Raw genomic sequence first — 20589 nt, 5'->3', positions numbered from 1 at the left:
GTTAGAGAGTCAGATTTGTAACCTGACAGTAGCTGGTTTGATTCTTAATACCAGTGGGGGGAGTGAACAGCACTCTCTTCCACCCTCAATACCCACAACTGAGATGGAAGAAACTTCTACTAGGAAACATACTCATTTTTTTTTTTTTTTGCATTCATTATAATGCCTTAGGAATGCCCTAATAATGTATTATAAATATGGGCTTCATAGAAAGTGTTACCAAGTAATCTTTATAATTACTTTTCTTATCTTAAAAATAACATGTAAGGCATTTAACATGTAAGGCCTTAATTTCTGGATAGCTAAATATATGACAATAAGTCCAAAATAATTAATTTACGCTGCATTCTATTATAGATGTCCATCTAAATATTTCATAGCTCTTGAAAGGCTTTGCTGTAATCATGCCATTTTAATGATCAGTTAAAACTAATCTTGTGAGTAACTATCTTTTTAAAAAGAATCCATGTGACTCTGAGAAATGTACTAATGTGAAGGGAGATGTACTGCAGTTTGGGTATATATAAATATAATATATACTATATATAATATATAAATATAAATATACTGTATATATATATATATATATATATACAGTATATTTATTTATTTATTTATTTATTTATTAGGAACAACAGAAGGAGAGTCAGATTTGATCCAGTCTACAACCAATTTTTTCGTTAGTTTTTAGGCTTTCCACCAATGTCACAGGACAATCTAAGTACCATCTAAAATTTAGCAACACTCTTTTCAGCATGTCTTTTCCTGTAAATGAGGTAATGTTTTATAAAGAGAGTGTGGTTTTAAAACTGTACTTTGTCTCCATCTGCTGGTCCGTTTGAAATGTATAACTCTTTAATCCAAGCGTTGTCCTGATGTGACGTTGTGAGCCGTCTATTTTTTTATTTTTTTTTTTTTTTTTTTTTGTATCGTACCGTGTTAGAGTTAACCATTAACTGCAATGAGAAATGCATCGATTTGCAGACAGTGTTAACCATGCCGCCAAAGAGAAATGCATAGTTTTGCAAACAGTGTCAGATCTGGACCTCAATCAGTGATTCGTGTGAAAGGTTCTTTCTTTCTTTTTCTTTTTTACTCCACATGAAATCACGGTCAAACAGCTACTAGCTGAGATTGCACAATCCTGAAAGCCCGCCCAGCTCAAGCAACTTCTTAAATTATACCTAACTTCCTAAAAGTGAAAGTAGACTTTCTCCAACTCTTCAGTCTCAGCAAGCTGTAAGTACACTTCTGTTAATTCATGAACTCAAGTTGCTCAAACAGCTTGGGCATGCTAATTAATGTGGCATATTTGTGAAATAAATCTAGTTTTAATAATTCAAGATGTGGACATAGAAATGTTGAGGATGTATACAAAACATATATTCTTACTTTAGTTTTTTAATACTTAAAGGTAGAAATTAATGTATTCTTTAAAAAGTAAAATTTAATCTCAGTTTAATATTCTTATCCTGAGTAGCCTCTATAATTTGTAATATGTAATAGAAAATGTATAGATGATATGGGCACACTCTCCTCAATACTTCTATTTTGGTGTTGAATTCAAACATTTTAAAGTATTAGATTAAAGTCAAAATCACCACAAATCATTAACTCCAAAGACAAAGAACCCTTTGGAGTAATGCCTTGCGCAATAGTGACGTACAATGAACTTCTTTCCCAGTTCCTAAGAAACAGCTGGAACTTAACCATGCTGCCTCTGTGAGCAGCCAAGTCATCATAAAAGCATTCATTAACTAAATGAAACCAAGTTAACAGATAAAAGTATAATGCTATTTTAGCTGAAGAACACAAAGGTGATTCTATAACTGCAGGTACATTTGGTGTCTAAAGTCCTTATTTATTAATTTATTTTTCCTGCTTTTTTTTAAATGGTTATATTTTTAATCATTTTAATAATTTGTTACTCATTGTTATGAATTTCAAGATGTTGCAGTCCATAACAATATTATATATTGTTTTGTTTTTTTTGTTTGTTTTTTTTTAAATGTGGGTCCATAAATCTTGTGTTCAACTCTGTTACCGTAACATACTTTGCCTTTAAATTGGCAAAATAAAATATCTCCAACAACTATACAAGATACAGGAAATGACATCACTTTCTCTCACTGATAATCTCAGAAGCATAATATGTTCATATGTAATATCATATGTTCTCTGAGAAAATATTGTAATCTAAAAAGTTCTTACACCAAGAGTTATTTTATAAAGTGTCAAAATTGGTACTACAATATCATAAGTAATACAGAATTTATTACTGACTGCACAGTGGGCTATTTAAAAGTCTTTTAATCATGATTTTATTAATGTCACATGATCTTAACATTTATGCAAGTGGAGCTTTTAGCAAAAAAATAAATAAAACGGTCAATTCTCTTGCCGTCAAACACTGTTACCAAGGTAGAGTGACAATGCTGTAACAGAATTGACAGTCCACACACACACACACACACACACACACACACAAAATAAAATAATAATAATAATAATTAATTAATTAATTAATTAATTAATTAATAATAAATAAATAAATACAATAAAATTGTTTTAAAATCTCATAAACATTACTGATGTATTTTGCACACATATAATCTTTATTTATTTATTTATACTGTATATTGTATATAATACATTTTCAGATTAAAAATATTTGCTCCAAGTGGACGGTTCTGTGAAGACATATTATCTCAGTTTCAAGTGTTTTCAATAAGATACTGGATTTTTTTTTTTTTTTTTCTTTCTGAACTTTCTGAAAATGCCAAATGTAACTCTAATTACAGAGTAACCCACAAGCACTTCCTGTAAATAGCATGCAGTAAACATCATGTGACTGGTTGCAGATTGCAGATTTCCAGATTAAAATTTAAAATAAAGATAAAAAGGGAAGTTCCTATTTGTTTTGCTGAGAAAAGGCAAGATACCATTAATAGCTATGATTTTATTTTTCCAAGAATGTGTTGCATCTTGTGATAACACGAAATGACAGCTATTGAAGTCCAGGGAAACCCACAGACATCGAGAACTCGCAGATCAATGGGTCTTTTTAACAATATCAAGGTAAGATTCCAAGTACAACCCCTAATTATATTCATAGTAATATGACTTCATAAATACAGGTGTCTTTACAACTTGCCCCACATTAGGAGAAAGCTAAATCAGGTAAAAATACACCATATAATGATTAAATGAGAGAGAGAGAGAGAGAGAGAGAGAGAGAGAGAGAGAGAGAGCTGCATGTAACATTTTTTTAAGCATTTGTAATGGCTTAAATGTAATTGAAAAACACTACAGTTAACATTACAATAAAATCAAGTGCTTTATGTGTGCTTTAGTATGTTAGTCAACACATCAAAATTTGTTAAAGCACAACAAAACATAATTAAAACATGATTTAAAATGTTCTTGAAGGTGCAACTTTTCATTTAACATTATTACAAATTGTACTTTTTAAAGGTGCACCTGTCAGATTTTCTTCTGTTACAAAATTTTATTTGGGTAATATTATTTGCAAGTATTTTATTTATTTATTTATTATTTTTTTTTTAACTTCTAAACACACATTTTTTAAAAAAAAAAAAAGCACACTTCTTTTCCACAAGGGTTTTGTAACAGCAACTGACAGAACACAACACATTAATCTAGTTAATCTAAATTTTATATGAAATGTGTGACATGGTTTGCCAGTCAACAGGTTCAGGGGTTTGTATATGAAGTGTTTAAAAATGAACGTAAATGCTGTACAAATTTCTTTAAACTTCTCTAAACATTTATCTAGTGTTTTATGTAGACTTTTCTATACATTTCTTTTAAAAACCTATCATTGTTGAAATATACCTCTATTTTTGAGAGGTGTAAGTTAAGTTCCATAACTTTATTAGTCTCCACAGATTAATTTGATGATTTCCTGCATAATTGTAATTTCCTTGTATTCACTGCACATCCTTATATTGTTTTTTTTTTTTTTTTTTTTTGTAATGCCCTGAAAAGGCTGTACAACCAAAGAACTTAACTTTGCTAAGACACATCTTGGCTTGGCCTGAACATTTGAAACTAATTAACAGATTAATATGAATCAAGAATCATGAATCATCTTTACAATAAATAACAACTCTAACCTTCATTAATTCTTTGCCTACTGAATGTTTGTTGTTCATACATATTTAGTGTTTACATTTTTAGTACCCTGTGTGTGTGTGTGTGTGTGTGTTTCAGTTTTTTGTACTGTGTCACGGGATGCTACAACTTGCTCAACTCCTGGTGTCTGGCTACCTGAAAGGCTCCATAACCACCATTGAGAAAAGATACGGATTTTCAAGTCAGAAGTCGGGACTGCTGGCAGCCTTTAATGAGGCAAGGAAAATATGCTAACTTTATATAAATGGTGATGACAGGATGTCATAAATGGCATGAAAAAAAAAAACCAGTTGTTTTTGGCACTTGTTAGCACCTGGTTAGCAATTATTTCATTATTAAAGTACAAGTTCAGACATCCAGTATAAATATGAAATTGCTACTGCATCAGCCAGAACAGCTATTTGATTATTATATCTAATAATGCATGTAAGTCTTTTGTTGTTAAACAAAGGTGGGGAACACAGTTCTCATTGTGTTTGTGAGTTTCTTCGGGAGCCGTGTGCATCGACCGAGATGTATTGGAATAGGAGCAATGATCGCAAGTGTGGGGGTTTTCCTTATAGCCCTACCTCACTTCATTAGTGAGAAGTACACATATACAGACTTCACTAGCAGTGAGTGGGGATTGTTTTTTATTTATTTATTTTAGCATTATAATATATATATATATACAGTACTGTGCAAAAGTCTTAGGCCACTAGTATTTTCACCAGCTAAAAATGGTTTAAAGTTTTCTTCCTTTTGCTGTAGCGTGTCAGTAGGAAACATCAGTTTACATTTCCAAACATTATGTTTGCCATTAATTGTAATAATCTAGTGAGATTTTTGTTTGCACAAGGAGTCTGACAACAGCCAGTGCTCCACACAGAGATCTGATCTCACCATCATCCAGTCTGTCTCTGGAATGACATGAAAACACAGAACAAACTGAAACAGAGTAAATCCAGAAGAACTGTTTCAACATCTTCAAGATGTTTCAAGTAACCTACCTGCAAAGCTACCTGAAAAACTATGCACAAGTGCACCTAGGGCAAAAGCTGCTTTAAACGCAAAGGATGGTCACATTAAATGGTGATTTATTTTAGTTAATAGAAGTTCACTGATAAAGAAAATCTATTTATGACATTGTTTTTGACAGCATCCTCATTTTATGTGCCTAACTGCCTAAAAATTTTAACAGTACTGTAGCTTTGTAGGTATAGGTCTCTTAAAGCATCTTGGAGATGTTGCCACAGTTCTTCTCCGTTTTTTCTGTTTTTTAAGACAGACTGGATTGAATGATGGAGAGATCAGATATCTGTTTGCACAAGGAGTCTGACAACAGCCTGTGCTCCATACAAAAATCTCACTGGATTATTATAATTAATGGCAAAATGAATGTTTAGAAATGTAAATTGATATTTCCTACTGACACACTACAGCAAAAGACTGACTTTAACGGACTTTAAACCATTTTTTAGCTGATGAAAATACTAGTGGCCTAAGACTTTTGCACAGTACTGTATATATATATATATATATTTATATATATAATTTTATTTTTTTTTACGTAACACGTGTATGTAACGTGAAATAACCTGTATGCATTTGTTGGACAGACGCCACAGACAACAGTTCAGGACTTTGCCAGTCACTGAACAGTTTCTCTGAGGAAGAATCTACTCTGCCTTGCGACGAAGTAAAGACTGATTCTCACCTTGGAGTGTATCCAATACTTCTACTAGGCCAGTTACTGCTGGGCATTGGTGGTGTCCCTATACAACCTTTCGGGATTTCCTACATAGATGATTTTGCAGAAAAGAGGAATTCTCCCTTCTACCTAGGTTTGAATGAATACTGAGTTTTGTTTGGTTATTCATTAATTTTCTCATTATTACAAGAAGTAATGAATCTTTTTATTTTTCTACAGGCATACTTTTCGCAATTACTGTAATTGGGCCGGCATTTGGCTATGTGATGTCATCTGCCCTGCTTCGTTTCTATGTTGACGTTGACAAGTCTTTAGGTAAGTCTGATATGCTACGTCTACTTCTTAAAAATGTAAAGTAAATGAATACACTTTACTGAGCTTAAACAACATCAGAGAGTCCAATGTAAATAAATACTTTAGCAACTGTAATAATCATGTTTCGACAAGTGCATTTTGACAAGCTAAACTGATTTTATAAAGAAGTGTTGACCTTAAGATTGAACATGTTTCGCAATGTTGCTTGGTGTATCAAACACAGACAGGAACTTTTAGTAAATCTGACTTTATGCCTCTCATATGCAGGAGATGTATAATGAATGAGCTGTTATACATTTCAGATGGTATAAATTTGAAACATGATGACCCCAGATGGGTTGGAGCTTGGTGGTTAGGATTCCTGATGGCTGCCACCCTCCTTCTCCTGACTTCTTTGCCATACCTGTTTTTTCCAAGGGAAATGTCTAGAGAGGTACATCACAAATATCATCTGTGGCCTTTTTGATTCTGAAAATTAATTTGATTTGTTTTACTAATCAATGATGAAGAGTTTGATGTAAAGTAGTTAAATGTGAGTGGCTCTGCTCACATTTAAGATTTTGGCATTTTTCCTGAAGTACACTCTAGTCTCACAGGACATGTTTAAAAAAAAAAAAAACTGAAAATCACGGAAAGAAACATGAGTCCCAGAGTAACGTGTCTCAGCCTGTTTTTCCCCTCTTGCTCAACTTTAAATAACTGGTTAATCTTGCATGAAGTTTGCGTCCATACTTGTTCTTGCTCAATCTTATATTTAAGAATGTGGGTATAAAAACATGATTCATATAAATCTTACCTTGTAAAGAATTAGAACACACATAGTAGGGTGGTTTGTTGATGTAAGCTGGTATTATTGGTACTACTGTGTTAGTTTAAAGAGTTAAAACTGAGTTTACATGTTGTAACATTATTTCTATTCTAACCAAAGCTTCAACAATAATCTCTGGTTACTGAATTAATAATCAGTTGCCAAATCTATCAGGCTGTCTCAGACGAATGATCAGTGGTCGATGACAGTGAAAGACAACCAGTTTGCCAAATGTACCTCTCTACCTAATATTTCACAGCTTTTTGCACTCTGATTTTGAGCATAATGTGGTTTTTCAACAATAAATCTACATTTAAATCTCTTCAGGAAATCGCAGAGGCACCTGTGGAGCCATCCACAGAAAAAATGATTGAGGACAGCAAGGCCAAAACTGACACAATGGAAGAGGTGTCTCTCACTGAATTCCTAAAAAGTATGTTTGCCGTTTTACCCATCAATGATTTTATTAATCACAAATTAAAGAAATAGTTGACCCAGAATGAAAATTCACTGAAAATGTACTCATCCTCAGTTCATCCAAGATGTAGATTAGTTGTTTCTTCATCTAAATTTGCAGAAATGTAACATTATTTGCTCATCAATGGGTCCTCTGCTGTGAATGAGTGCCATCAGAATGAGAGTTCAAACAGTTGATCAAAACATCACAATAATCAACAAGCAATCCAGTCCATCAAGAAAATAGATCTAAGTAAACAGTGCTTGATCTGTGCATTTTTCTCTGATTATGACGGGATGACTTTTACACTGGAAATTATGTTTTACACTGGCAATGTTATGTTATGTGATTTCATATTTGGGTGAAACTGATCCTTTAAGTACAATGACTGTTTTATTCCTTTAAATACAAGAAAGGTTTCCAAGTTTAGGTGGCAAACATGGACCTGATGTAGGCTAATTAACTAAAAATAAATTGGACCCACTTATACTTGAATAATTGCATTGTTTTAGCAGCCAGTCTACAGCTAATGGAACAGCACAAACAAAATCTCATTGGATTCAGTGTAAGACCAAACTGAATTATGGGTAGAAAGAAGCAAGGATTATAACCTACTTTTGAACTTAATGGCGTTGCTGTATTTGTTAGGTAATACTACACTGGGAATATACTAGAACTAACACATCCATATTCAAAAGAATCCACTCTAACAATCATAATGCTGTTTATGCCAAATTTGTGCTGTGCAATTTGACCTACTTATTTAGAACCAGATGCCTGATTAGTAGCCAAATAATGACTCAACTCTGTTTTTTTAACTACAAATTCAGAAAACATATCTTCTGTTTCTGTAACCGTTCAATTTCATAGACTTAGCATATTTTTTCTTAATGGGTGGGCTGCACACAGCAGGAAAACATAATTCTTTTCATATATTTTCTTTTTAAAAGTTGTTTATCAGTTATACTCTTCAGTATTTTGGAACCTGCTTAATATGTCTAACATCAACATTTTTTTTTTTTGTATTAATAGATTTCCGAGTTACATTTTTTAAATGTATTTATTTATTTTTTTTTTTAAATTATACATACTTGGTTCTTGATGTCTAATGTAAAAACCATTTTAAGATCCTTGAATTCATTAATGTGTTTATTAATCTTGTTCTTGTCCTTCTTGAATGTTATGTGTTTGTGTTATAATGCACAGATGTCCTACAGATTCTTTCAAATTGTTTGGTGTCTTTTATCTTTCCTCAGGTTTCCCCAAAATAGTAATGAGGACTCTGAGGATCCCAATTTTTTTGTTGGTAGTGTTGGCTCAGGTGAATCTTGCTGCCATGGTTGCAGGTCTGGCTACTTTTATGGGCAAATTCATTGAGAGGCAGTTTGCACAGACTGCCTCGTTTTCTAATTTAATGATGGGTAAGTTGATGGGTGACCTTTTGTCTACCAAAACCATAACAATACGTTCTGTATGTTTTTGGACAGTGAAACCATATCTTATTGTTCAAAGATACAAATTACTCATTCAAAACTTTTACCACTGCTAATCCACACACAATACAATATGTCACTGTAACAAGTTCTGAGTTCTAACAAAGTCCTGAGAAATAAGCGAGCGACGATTGAAGCTTTTTGTCTGTGTTACTTCTTTCATTATTTATTTTTCAGTGGGATTAATAAAGGAATGTAGTACAGTGTTTTCAACCTGTATGATCCCAAGGACCCACCCAAACTCTGAGCAAAGCCTGAAGCATAAATAAAAAAAAAAAAATTAAAAAAAAAAATTAACAAAAACAACTTAACAAATGTTGTAGAATTAATGCACATCACTTGTAGGGAATGAGAAAATCACTTGAAATGTATTTCTCAAAACATAACTTTTTTGTTTTGTTTTGTTTTTTCACTTTTATACATCTTTGTTTTGTTCTGTCTGTCTGTATGTTCATAGGTGGCTTAAATATTCCCTCAGCCATGTTAGGTATAATGGCTGGAGGGGTGATACTGCGCAAATTGGGTCTGACTGTGAAGTCCTCAGCGGCCATGTGTATGGTGGCGGTGTTCCTTAGCATTATGTTTGCAATTCCACTCCTCTTCATTGGCTGCCCCACACAAAATATTTCTGGCATCAACTATAATATGTGAGTTGTGTTTGGTGCTTAAATGCTTTAAATGTTGTGCATTTTCAATGCAGAATCATACCCCATAATACATATTTGGCCAAAAATTAATCTGCCTGTAGGAAAGAGAAATCACAAGTGAGTTTTATGCCTATATCAGCATTTATTTTATATGATTTTACTGTATATTAGAAATAGTCTGTTTCTGCTTTTATTTCATCTAAGGAAATGCAATTTAATAAATAAATAAATAAATAAATCTGAGACAAAAGTGATAGACCAGTGTAGTAGAACTAAGAGTTAACATGAATTCTCCAGATCTATTGAGCAATACAATTTTCATCTGAAAGGGATAAATAAATAGAGTGTTGATTAGAGGTTGCCAAAAGTGATTTAGCCCATAATTGCAGTTACAACTTACAACAGAGCATTAACAGTGTCTTGTTTTGTGTGAACCCTGTGACAGCTGTTTTTCAGTACAAAATTTTGCAAATGTACCACATTTTAATGCAGGCTAAAATTTGCACTTTCATGTTCTCCTACATTACTCAAGGGTTTTAAACCAGTACTTTTTCTTCTTAATTCCCTTCATATGCAAAGGATAATTCTTTTAAAATCCTGCTGCAAGGCACCCTGGTATTTCCATTAGCCTTTGCCTTTATTTTTCTTCCTTTTGTCCTCAGATCCTCTCAGCAGTGTAGCAATGCATGTTCCTGTTCTGACGAAGCCTTCAACCCTGTTTGTGGCTCAGATGGAGTAGAGTTCCGCTCTCCCTGTCATGCGGGATGTAAGACACCAATATTTAAAGAGAAAGTTTTGGTAAGCTATTTTTAAGTATCTTAGAACTTAAAACGGCAAAGGTACTTTGTTAATGATGTAAAAAGTGAGGGTGATACTGGGAGTTTTGTAAGAACAGTGCTTGGCTGGAACTGACTTAAAGGATTTTATGTGAATGTTTAAGAAAAGTAATTAATTACTGAACCCAGTACTTCACTTTTTGGGATACTTTTTCAAAAAAAAAAAAAAAAAAAAAAAAAAAAAAAAAACATTCTGTCATTTATCTATACCATTTCATGTAATTCCAAACCCTGTATGACTTTTCTCTTCTATGGAGCACAAAAGAAGATATTTTGAGAAATATTGTGTAGCATTTTACATCAAATACAGCACATTAAAAATCAGTTGTGTCCAATTTTATTTTGGAACCCACTGACTTTCATTGCATTTGTGTTCCACAAAAAGAAAATAGTAATACTGATTTAGTATGACATGAGGGTGAGTACAGTAAATGATAACCAGATGACCAAATTTCCCTTAGAGTTTAGAAATGTTTAGGGTATAATCAGAACATCATTACTTGTAATCACAGATGCAGTGAATCAAAGAGGCTTGAGGAAGAGAAAATGATACATGTCACTGAGAGGACGACAACATGTATCATTATGAGAGTGAATGACAACCAGAATAAGTGGGTTAAGGAAAAAGAGGAACTATTTAAAGGTTTAAAATGCTTGAAAAGAGTTATGTAATACATTTTGAAGTGAATGTATATGGAGTGCACCACCCAAGAAAATTCTATTCATTTTCATTAAAATGAAACAGTATCATCAGTTTCGAAGCTGTAAACCAGTATATTCCACAAATGGCGTAATAGTAGTTCAAACAAACACACTCCCAGACCTACAAATACTGACACATTTAGATAAGGTAAAACAACCAACACCTCAAAGTACCAACACCATTGTTTGATTTAAGTGCAAACCAACTGTTGTTGAAAGTGAAAGTAGAGCACGCCAGCAGACTGTTGTTACTGCAGCGATCAGGACGCAGATACATTACTATATAAACATAACACGGGGGAAAAAATTCTGAGCCTTGCGAAACAGATCAGCAATCTTTAAAGCACAGCCCTCTGGGAAAACAAATTCACACTGAAAAGAACATGGTAGCAGCCAGGAAATAGGACAGTATTTATGTTAGAATATGTGTCTAAGGTCACACAGCTCTGTTTTCACGTTATAATGGCATGTTCATTTGACTATTTAAGTGTTTAGCTTTTGAAAAGTACATAAAGAATGCATCTTTACAGAGTGTTTTCCATTTGCAGAATGTTTATTTGTGTGTGGCTGTATGATGTGTTTTGGTTTGATATTTTGTGTTTGCTTACATTCAAGAAGTTTCATGACCTACTTTGGCCACACAAAAAGAAAAAGTCTGAACACTTCCTGCATGCCTTATCCTCTTAATTGCTTTCAAAACAAACTAAGTTCTCTTCCTGAGCAGCATGGTACTTATCTTTCAGGCATGGATAGCTTTAGAGAAAGTTATTCATTAATAAGGTGATGTAGCAGAAACAAGCAGATAACGATTAAAAAAAAAAAAAAAAAAAGTAGTGGCTGCATGTTTATTATACTTTATCACTTTACTACCCAACTCTGTAACAGATTTATCCATACTAACCTTTTTGATTCATACAGGCCTTTTGCAATCCCCTGCAAATATGAGAATAATAAAAGTGGTTGCAGTAGCGCTATAAATATCAATTGTCTGCAAGAAACCACTCAAAATCAAAACTGTTAAATTTCACTATTCAGAATTTCACTATTCAGTTTCTAACATTTAATCACCCTAAATCTCCCACAGAACTACACAGATTGTGAATGTGTGGCATCAGCTGGTTCTCCAGGCTTTGCGTTACCTGGACCATGTGAAAATGGCTGCAAAAATCGTCTCATTCCCTTCATGATCCTATCGTCCATTACATGCTTTGTGGCTTCACTTTCCCACACTACATCTTTTATGATGATCCTCAGGTATTCCCTCTATTTTCTCTAAATACGATCTGTTGAATGTAACCATTTAATGTTACCTCTTTATGCTTTATAAGTATCTGACAGTTACATATCTATATGTCTGCTTTTCTTAGCTTTATGTTCTATATACTCTGCATGAAGTATTGAGTTATGGTCTGAGGACAAGTGTAGTGGGTTAGAGAATGATTATGTAATTTTGTAATTTTGGTTCATTGAAGAGAAAATTAAATGAAAAATACTTTTGTAACAATGGAATTATGTTGCTACTTTAAAAACTAGTGGTTTATAGTTAAAGTTATAGTGCATTATTATTATTACTATTATTGTTGTTGTTGTTGTTGTTGTTGTTATTATTGTTGTTATTATTATTATTATTATTATTATTATTATTATTATTATGAATTTATTTATTTATTTATTGGCATGGATTCAAAATTACTATTTACATAAGTTTCTTTTCTGAAACATATTTAAGTGTCAGTTTCCAAAATATAAAATCTTTCCAATTAAAATAACATTGTGAGCACTAAATCAATAATCTGACCATTTAATCACTGCACTGATTAACGTTTTCACCACTTTGTCTTTTAACCCTTTAACTGTCACCCCCCATTTTTTTAAATAGGCATGAAAGTGCACTATCCGAGGTTAAATTATTGTAATTCATGAACACACTGAAATACAGACTCTTTTCAAAGAAGACAGTCAGCAGATTATGCCAGAAGTGGAATTTTTCAAAAAAAAAAAATATATTAATAAGTTATAGAAGTTTATATTTACTAAAAAGAAACGTCCCAGGTTACGTATGTAACCATGGTTCCCCGAGGGAACGAGACGCTGCGTCCGCAAACGCTAGGGGAACGCCCTTGGCGGAACCACGCTCTGAACACATGTGTAATCTGACCAATGAGAAAGCGGGACGTCACGGGCGGGTGACGTCACCGACCAGGAAGCATAAAAGCACGTGCGAAGCCGGCCGGCATCAGCTTCGAGAATGAAGCGAGCGCTCGGCAGGGATGCCAGAAGGATGGACCGAGACGCAGCATCTCGTTCCCTCGGGAAACCATGGTTACATACGTAACCTGGGACGTTCCCCTTCGGGAACTCGAGCTGCGTCCGCAAACGCTAGGGGAACGAGATGCCCACGCCACCAGACTTCGAAGTCCCTGCCTAGTGAAATTGCTAGGACACAAGGACAGAAGAGCCAGGAGTGGCTCGGGTGTCTAGGTTATAAAACCTGACAAAGGTAAGTGGCGTGGACCACCCCGCAGCATTACAGATGTCCTGGATTGGGACACCTAACATGAGTGCTTTGGAAGCAGCCGTAGCACGAGTAGAATGGGCTCGAAGACCCATAGGTGAAGGAAGGCCCGAAGACTCATAAGAAGTAGAAATGGCATCAACGATCCATCTACTAATAGTTTGCTTGGTAGCAGGACTCCCCTTCTTAGGGGGGCCATAGCAGACGAACAGTTGTTCCGATTTACGCCACAGGGCAGCTCTGTGGACATAGGCATCCAGGGCACGTACTGGGCAGATACAATTTTGCTTCTGTTGGTTGGGCTTCCGAAAGGGAGGAGGACAGAAAGCCTGGAGCACGACCGGCTGAGGTGTGCTGGTGGGGACCTTAGGTACGTACCCCGGTCTGGGGTACAGAAATGCCTTGGTCATACCAGGAGCAAATTCTAAATGAGAAGGGGCCACCGAAAGGGCCTGCAGGTCCCCTACCCGCTTGAGGGAAGTAAGAGCGAGCAACAAAGCTGTCTTAATAGTGAGAAGACGATCAGGTATCTCTTCTATAGGCTCGAATGGAGGCCTACAGAGAGCCTCAAGCACCACAGCCAGATCCCAAGTAGGGATATGAGGTCGCGTCGGAGGCCTCAGCCTCAGTGCACCGCGGAGGAAACGTGTAACCAGGGGGTTCCTACCCACTGACATGCCACCAAGAGGGGCGTGGTAGGCCGAAATTGCCGCCACGTAGACCTTCAGGGTGGAGTGGGCTAACCCTGTGGAGAAACGGGCCTGCAGAAACTCCAGGACTGTACCAACTGGGCAGTTAACTGGGTCTTGCTGGCGTTCTCCACACCATGAAGTGAAAAGCTTCCACTTCAGGGCGTACAGTTTCCTCGTCGAGGGAGCTCTGGATTGGAGGATGGTCTCAACAACCTCGGTTGAGAGACCAGAAGCTATGAGTTGTGCCCCCTCAGAGGCCACACCCACAGCTTCCATAGCTCCGGGCGGGGGTGCAAGATGGTACCCCCCTGTGAGAGGAGATCCCTCCTGACGGGAATCTCCCATGGAGAGCCGTCGAGGAGAGATATCAGGTCCGAGAACCATACTCGGCCCGGCCAGTGCGGGGCTACTAACAGTAGACTGACTCCGTCCCGGCGCACTCTCTCCAGAACTCCTGGGAGCAGAGCAATCGGGGGAAAAGCGTACAGACGTAGCCTCGGCCACATCTGTGTCATAGCATCCAGTCCCAGAGGAGCTGGATGAACTAGAGAGAACCAGAGGGGACATTGAGCATTCTCCCTCGTGGCGAAGAGATCTACTTGGGCTGAACCAAAGATTCTCCAAATCTGCTTCACCACCTCTGGGTGAAGCATCCATTCCCCGGGCCTCGGCCCCTGCCTCGACAGGATGTCTGCTCCCACATTTAGATGCCCAGGAATGTGAACTGCTCGAAGTGAGAGGAGTTTGTCCTGGGACCACACAAGGATCTGGTGCGCCAGCTTGTATAAGGGGCGCGAACGCAGGCCTCCCTGGTGGTTGATGTAGTAGACCACGGCTGTGCTGTCGGTGCGTACTAGCACATGGCGATCTTTCAGGTCTGGAAGAAAGTACTTCAAAGCTCGAAATACGGCCAGAATCTCGAGGCAGTTGATGTGCCAACTGAGATGGCGACCACTCCACAGACCCCGGGCGGAGCGGCCACTCATGACCGCCCCCCAACCGGTGAGGGATGCATCCGTCGCTAGTGAGACACGGCGGCAAGGAGCTCCCAACACCGGGCCCTGATTTAGGAACCAAGGTTTCCTCCACATATCTAAGGTACGTAGCCCTCGGCGCGTGACCTTGATCATGCGGAACGGGTTTCCCCTCGGGGAGAACCCCTTGGTTTTGAGCCACCACTGAAGGGGTCTCATGTACAGCAGGCCAAAAGGTATCACGTTGGACGCAGCTGCCATCAGACCCAGCAGTTGTAGGAACTGCTTGACAGTGAGTGACCGGCCTTCTTTGACTCTCTTGACTGCAGCAAGGATCGACTCGATCCGAGCAGGGGACAGACGTGCCTGCATCGTGGTCGAATCCCAAACCACGCCCAGATAAGGGGTCCTCTGTGATGGAGAAAGCACACTTTTCTTGGCGTTTAGCCTTAACCCCAACGCTTTCATGTGTGCGAGAACAACATCTCGATGTTGAACCGCTAAACTCTCGGACGCTGCTAAGATCAGCCAGTCGTCGATGTAGTTTAATATGCGAATGCCCTGGAGCCGAAGAGGGACCAGGGCAGCATCTACGCATTTCGTAAAAGTGCGGGGGGAGAGTGCTAGGCCGAACGGAAGAACCCGAAACTGATAAGCTTCACCCCTGAAAGCAAATCTCAGGAACTTCCGATGTTGAGGAAGGATGGAGACATAAAAGTATGCGTCTTTCAGGTCTATCGTCACAAACCAGTCCTCGAACCTGATCTGTGAGACGACTTGCTTGATTGTAAGCATTTTGAACTTCAGTTTCATTACTGAATGATTGAGACGACGAAGGTCTAAGATGGGACGCAACCCTCCATCCTTCTTTGGAACAATGAAGTACCGGCTGTAAAACCCGGATTCCCTGACGTGAGGAGGGACCACCTCGATGGCCTCCTTCCTCAGAAGGGTGACTACTTCTTGCTCCATAACCAGAGCCTGCTCGGGGCCCACCACTGTGGGAAAAACCCCGTCGAAGGGCGGCGGCGGAGCGCCGAACTGAATAGAATAGCCTTTTTCTACTGTACGCAGGACCCATGCAGACACGTTTGGCAGTAGCTTCCACGCTGCCAAATAGTCTACTAAGGGAACCAGCCGCTCGAGGCTGGCCTCTGGTGTTGACTGAACTGCTAGCTCGGAGACCTGTAACGGCGGACCGGCAGGAGACTGCCGAACTAACTGTTCTAGAGACCCCCGTGGGGGTGACGAGTGTCCTGGCTCCGCTACGAGACCGGGCGGAAAGATCCAGGGCATGCGCTCGTCGGAGGCCGCTGTGTTCTGAAACCTTGGCAGAGACATCAGACTGACCCCCCGAGGGCACCGAGGAGAGGTGGGTACCGTGTAATACGGTAAAATCCACCCTTCCCCGGCAGGGGCTACCCTCGGCGGTCCTGGGTTGGCGGGACCGCTTTTGGGCCGGGGCCCTCTTCGCCTGAAGCACGACCCGCAGGTCGGGCCTCGCCTTAGAGGACCCCGGTCTAGAGTGCCGCGAGTCTCGGCCCCGGGACGGGGGAGCACGAGAGGCGACACTCAACTTCTGAACCTCACGGTACAAGGAGCTGGTACACGGTTGTGGCTGCTCACGCCCAGCAGCCACATGAGCTAGCGAACGGCGAGGGAGGAACTTCTGGAATGCCGCCGCTTGTTTGCGTGCCTCCTGGTACCTGTTGACGACAGAATCTACTGCGTCGCCAAACAGGCCAGAAGACTCAAGCGGGGCGTCCAGGAGGAAGACCCTGTCCTTCTCTTTCATATCGGACAGGGTCAACCACAGATGCCTCTCCGCCGCCACCATGGCTGCCATAGACCGCCCCACTGCACGGGCAGTCTCCTTGGTGGCGCGGAGAGCTAAATCAGCTGTTTTTCTAAGTTCCTCCAGATCTACTTTTTCGCCTTCTGCTAGCTATTTCAGCAAGTCGGCCTGATAGGCTTGGAGCAGTGACATGGTGTGAAGACACGCTCCGGCCTGACCTGCTGACGTGTACCCCTTACCCAGAAGTGCTGATGTAGTGCGTAGCGGCTTCGAGGGTAAGGTAGGAGCCTTCAGTGACGATGCCTCGCCGGGGGACAGATAGCTCGCAAGCGTCTGTTCCACCCGGGGCATTGCCTTACAGGCTCGCTCATCGAGCCCCACCACATTTCCATAATAGTCAGAGGCGGGGACGAAGAGACGAGCCGAAAATGGTCTAACCCACGACCTCGAGATCTCATCGTGGAGGTCGGGGAAGAAGGGAAGGCTCCTTCTTGGAGGTGGATTTTTACTCCGCAGAAAGCGCTCATCCAACTTGCTTCTCTGCGGAGTTGATTCTTCCTCGGCGGGCCAACTGATATTTAATTTGGCTACCGCACGAGTAACCACCTCCAAGAGCTCCTCATACTGTGGGGATTGGGGGAGTGGCTCACAGACACTCTCCAAGTCACCCTCACCAGAGGATGACAACAGGAGAGAGGAGCCCGCCCCCTGGGAGGAAGTAGCCGCAGAGCGGGCTTCCGAACCCACGGAACGGGCTGCGGATCTGCTGGGTGAGGAGGGAGATAGGGGGTCACCCGTCTCCATTCCCTCCAACAGATCCAACTGCGAACCCCAGGAATGCAGTACCCGCTCCGCCTCGGCGGAAGCGGGACCAGCACCCTGAGGAACGCTGATGAAGGGTCCCTCCTCAAAGAGATCCTTCCGGGAGCGGAGCGTCCGCAAAGGAAGCTCTTCACAATGCGGGCAATCAGCCCCCTCAAGGGCTGACGCTGCATGCTCCGCTCCCAAGCAGACCACGCACATGCTGTGTGTATCCCCGCTAGTGATGTATCGTTTGCAGGGAGGAACACACAGCCTGTAACGCGGTCCGCTTTTATCACTCGAGCCACTCTTAACAAGCGCTTTCTTAGACATTGCCCTCAAAAGAAAGTTGTGCAAACTGGCACAGAAAAACAGGGTCAATAAGACAGACAATTTCACACACAGAGCGCTCCGCTGAAAGACAGAAGCTGACGCCGGCCGGCTTCGCACATGCTTTTATGCTTCCTGGTCGGTGACGTCACCCGCCCGTGACGTCCCGCTTTCTCATTGGTCAGATTACACATGTGTTCAGAGCGTGGTTCCGCCAAGGGCGTTCCCTAGCGTTTGCGGACGCAGCTCCAGTTCCCGAAGGGGAAATGCACTGTACCGTTTTTATTTTATGTTATATAAAATACATATTCCACATAACAGGCTTTACCCTAAATTTGATATCAAATTGAAGCCTTACGTCTAAATAAGTTATGTTCCAAATTTGAAGTTGATATGAAAAAAATTGAGGTTCCTGTAAAGTTTGTTTGGGGCGTTATACCACAAACAGCCACCGGGTGCCATACAAACTCTACAGAATTTTGTAAAATGCATTTTTCTGTCACAAACATCTAAATTTCTCTGTCAATTTTACTTCTATCACAAAATAACCACCAAATATGAAATCCTGAGACTCAGACCTTTCCAATGACATGTATTCTGTCAAGATTATAAAAAGTTTGGACTCTAAAAGACCATAATGCATTTTGTAATATGACACTGGACACCGCTGCTAAGGGGAGGAGACCGCCAAAAGATTTTACAGTACCATTTCCATGGTAACACAATGTCCGATTTCAAAATGGTTTTCATAGAATGATTCTTGGGCTTCTAAGCCTTCAAATGACATATAATTTATTGATGATTACTAAAATATTTGATAGAGAAAAAGGACAATGGAAAAAAGAGCGCCAAGCGTCCCACAGGTGGCACGGTGACAGTTAAAGGGTTAAAGCCAGATATGGCGCTCATCTGTCATCTCTGCCCTTCAGCTATAATACATCATAGTATCATCATACTATAAGTCAAAAACTTGCCTGTGCAGGCCCTGCCAGCATCACAAAAAACTGCCATCAGCGTAATAACAGACCACACTTACTTTTGAAAAAAGGCTAAAAGGATATGACGAAAGAACTCATACTCTGATATTCCTGAAATTTAACTTAAATGTCTTTATATTTTATATGTATATGAAAAAAGTTGTAAAATGATGTATGGTTTGTTGGCTTTTGTTCAGGACTGTGACTCCAGAAGACAAATCTTTTGCCTTGGGAATTCAGTTCATGCTGTTTCGAGTGCTCGGTAAGCAAAAGAAGTTGATCATGCAGAACGAACATATGTCATATTTCAACAGAAACATGTTACAACCAAAACCTGGTATAAGGGCACTAGTGAACAAAACAAAGCAAGAATATCAAAGCATGATAATAACAATTCCAGGGCAGTAGTAGTGAGAGCCTTGATATATCACACATGTTAAGCAATGGTGCTCATGTAGTTAAAACAGGTTTAAATCTGGTCTGTATCTACTATGCCTAATCTCTTAAAGAGGCAAAATCTCAAAAATATAATAAAAAGTGATGGTGAAATTGAAGTGTTTCGACATACATTTTTACGGGCATATTCAGACCTGCCCTGTTTAGCTTGGTGTTATCTGTCTTTGTTTATACAACAAGTTTTCCCAGTATTATGAAAGTTGCAGTGATATCTTAAAAAAATGTAATAACTCACTATCCGTCATAACAGATATCATATCATTAGCAGGAATAGGTGTGTAAAGACAATATTTGAGATTTTCAGTTATGGTTCTTGTAATCTTTTTGTGTAATGGTGTTCTATGTAACTCCTGAATGTGTGTATGGTATTGATCAACACAATGGCGGGTTATAGTATAAATTACAGTATACTAACAAGGAGCTTTATTCCCTGGCAGCATTTCTTCCAGCTCCAGTGCTGTATGGCCGTGCCATTGATACCGCATGCATTATGTGGGGAAAGAAATGCCATAAGATAACATCATGCCGCTACTACGATTTAGACCTTTTCAGACACAGGTAAAATTCAAAATTATACTGCTATGAAAAATTGAGTGCCTTTACTGTACTGTATGTATTATTATGGATTTCATAAAAAGAAATAATACCATACATAAAAAAAAAAAATAAAAAAAAAAAACTTGGTTTATGCTAGTCTAGCTGGCCTCCCATCTAGTCAAGATTGGAAAAATGTCTTCCTGTCTGTCCAAAGAAAGCCTCCCAAAAGGCAAAACAGACAGGCCAGGCTGAGATAGATTTAAACCAACTATTGGTTTAAATCTAATCTAAATCTAAAACTGTTTTTATTTTATTTTTTTTCAGCAGGGTAAACTTATAAATGTTAAATATTTTTTGGTTCACAGATTCCTGGGACTCCAGATATTCTTTATATTTGGTGGTTTTGTCT

At 39.2% G+C, this 20589-nt stretch overlaps 1 protein-coding gene across 3 annotated transcripts in view; it reads left to right on the top strand.

The window, feature by feature from the left end:
• Positions 1-1082: 1082 nt before the first annotated feature.
• Positions 1083-20589, top strand: part of slco2b1 (solute carrier organic anion transporter family, member 2B1) — a 23147-nt gene continuing 3640 nt past the window's right edge. Inside the window, exons 1-14 of one of the 3 annotated variants that reach the window (XM_051093234.1) lie at positions 1083-1239; positions 2973-3078; positions 4234-4371; positions 4607-4769; positions 5754-5978; positions 6065-6160; positions 6463-6593; positions 7296-7401; positions 8682-8846; positions 9376-9565; positions 10228-10363; positions 12188-12357; positions 19385-19449; positions 20081-20201. In XM_051093234.1, the coding sequence (XP_050949191.1) occupies positions 3001-3078; positions 4234-4371; positions 4607-4769; positions 5754-5978; positions 6065-6160; positions 6463-6593; positions 7296-7401; positions 8682-8846; positions 9376-9565; positions 10228-10363; positions 12188-12357; positions 19385-19449; positions 20081-20201 (1784 nt within the window). In that variant the 5' untranslated portion in view covers positions 1083-1239; positions 2973-3000. The remainder of the gene's footprint in view (positions 1240-2972; positions 3079-4233; positions 4372-4606; positions 4770-5753; positions 5979-6064; positions 6161-6462; positions 6594-7295; positions 7402-8681; positions 8847-9375; positions 9566-10227; positions 10364-12187; positions 12358-19384; positions 19450-20080; positions 20202-20589) is intronic. The other 2 variants (XM_051093235.1, XM_051093236.1) reach the window with 2 other exon arrangements.

Source organism: Labeo rohita, chromosome 21 (assembly GCF_022985175.1).
Source record: "Labeo rohita strain BAU-BD-2019 chromosome 21, IGBB_LRoh.1.0, whole genome shotgun sequence".
In the NCBI taxonomy this organism is placed as follows: Eukaryota; Metazoa; Chordata; class Actinopteri; order Cypriniformes; family Cyprinidae; genus Labeo; species Labeo rohita.
Note: the sequence above shows the minus strand (reverse complement) of the source record. Positions and strands in the feature narration are given on the sequence as shown.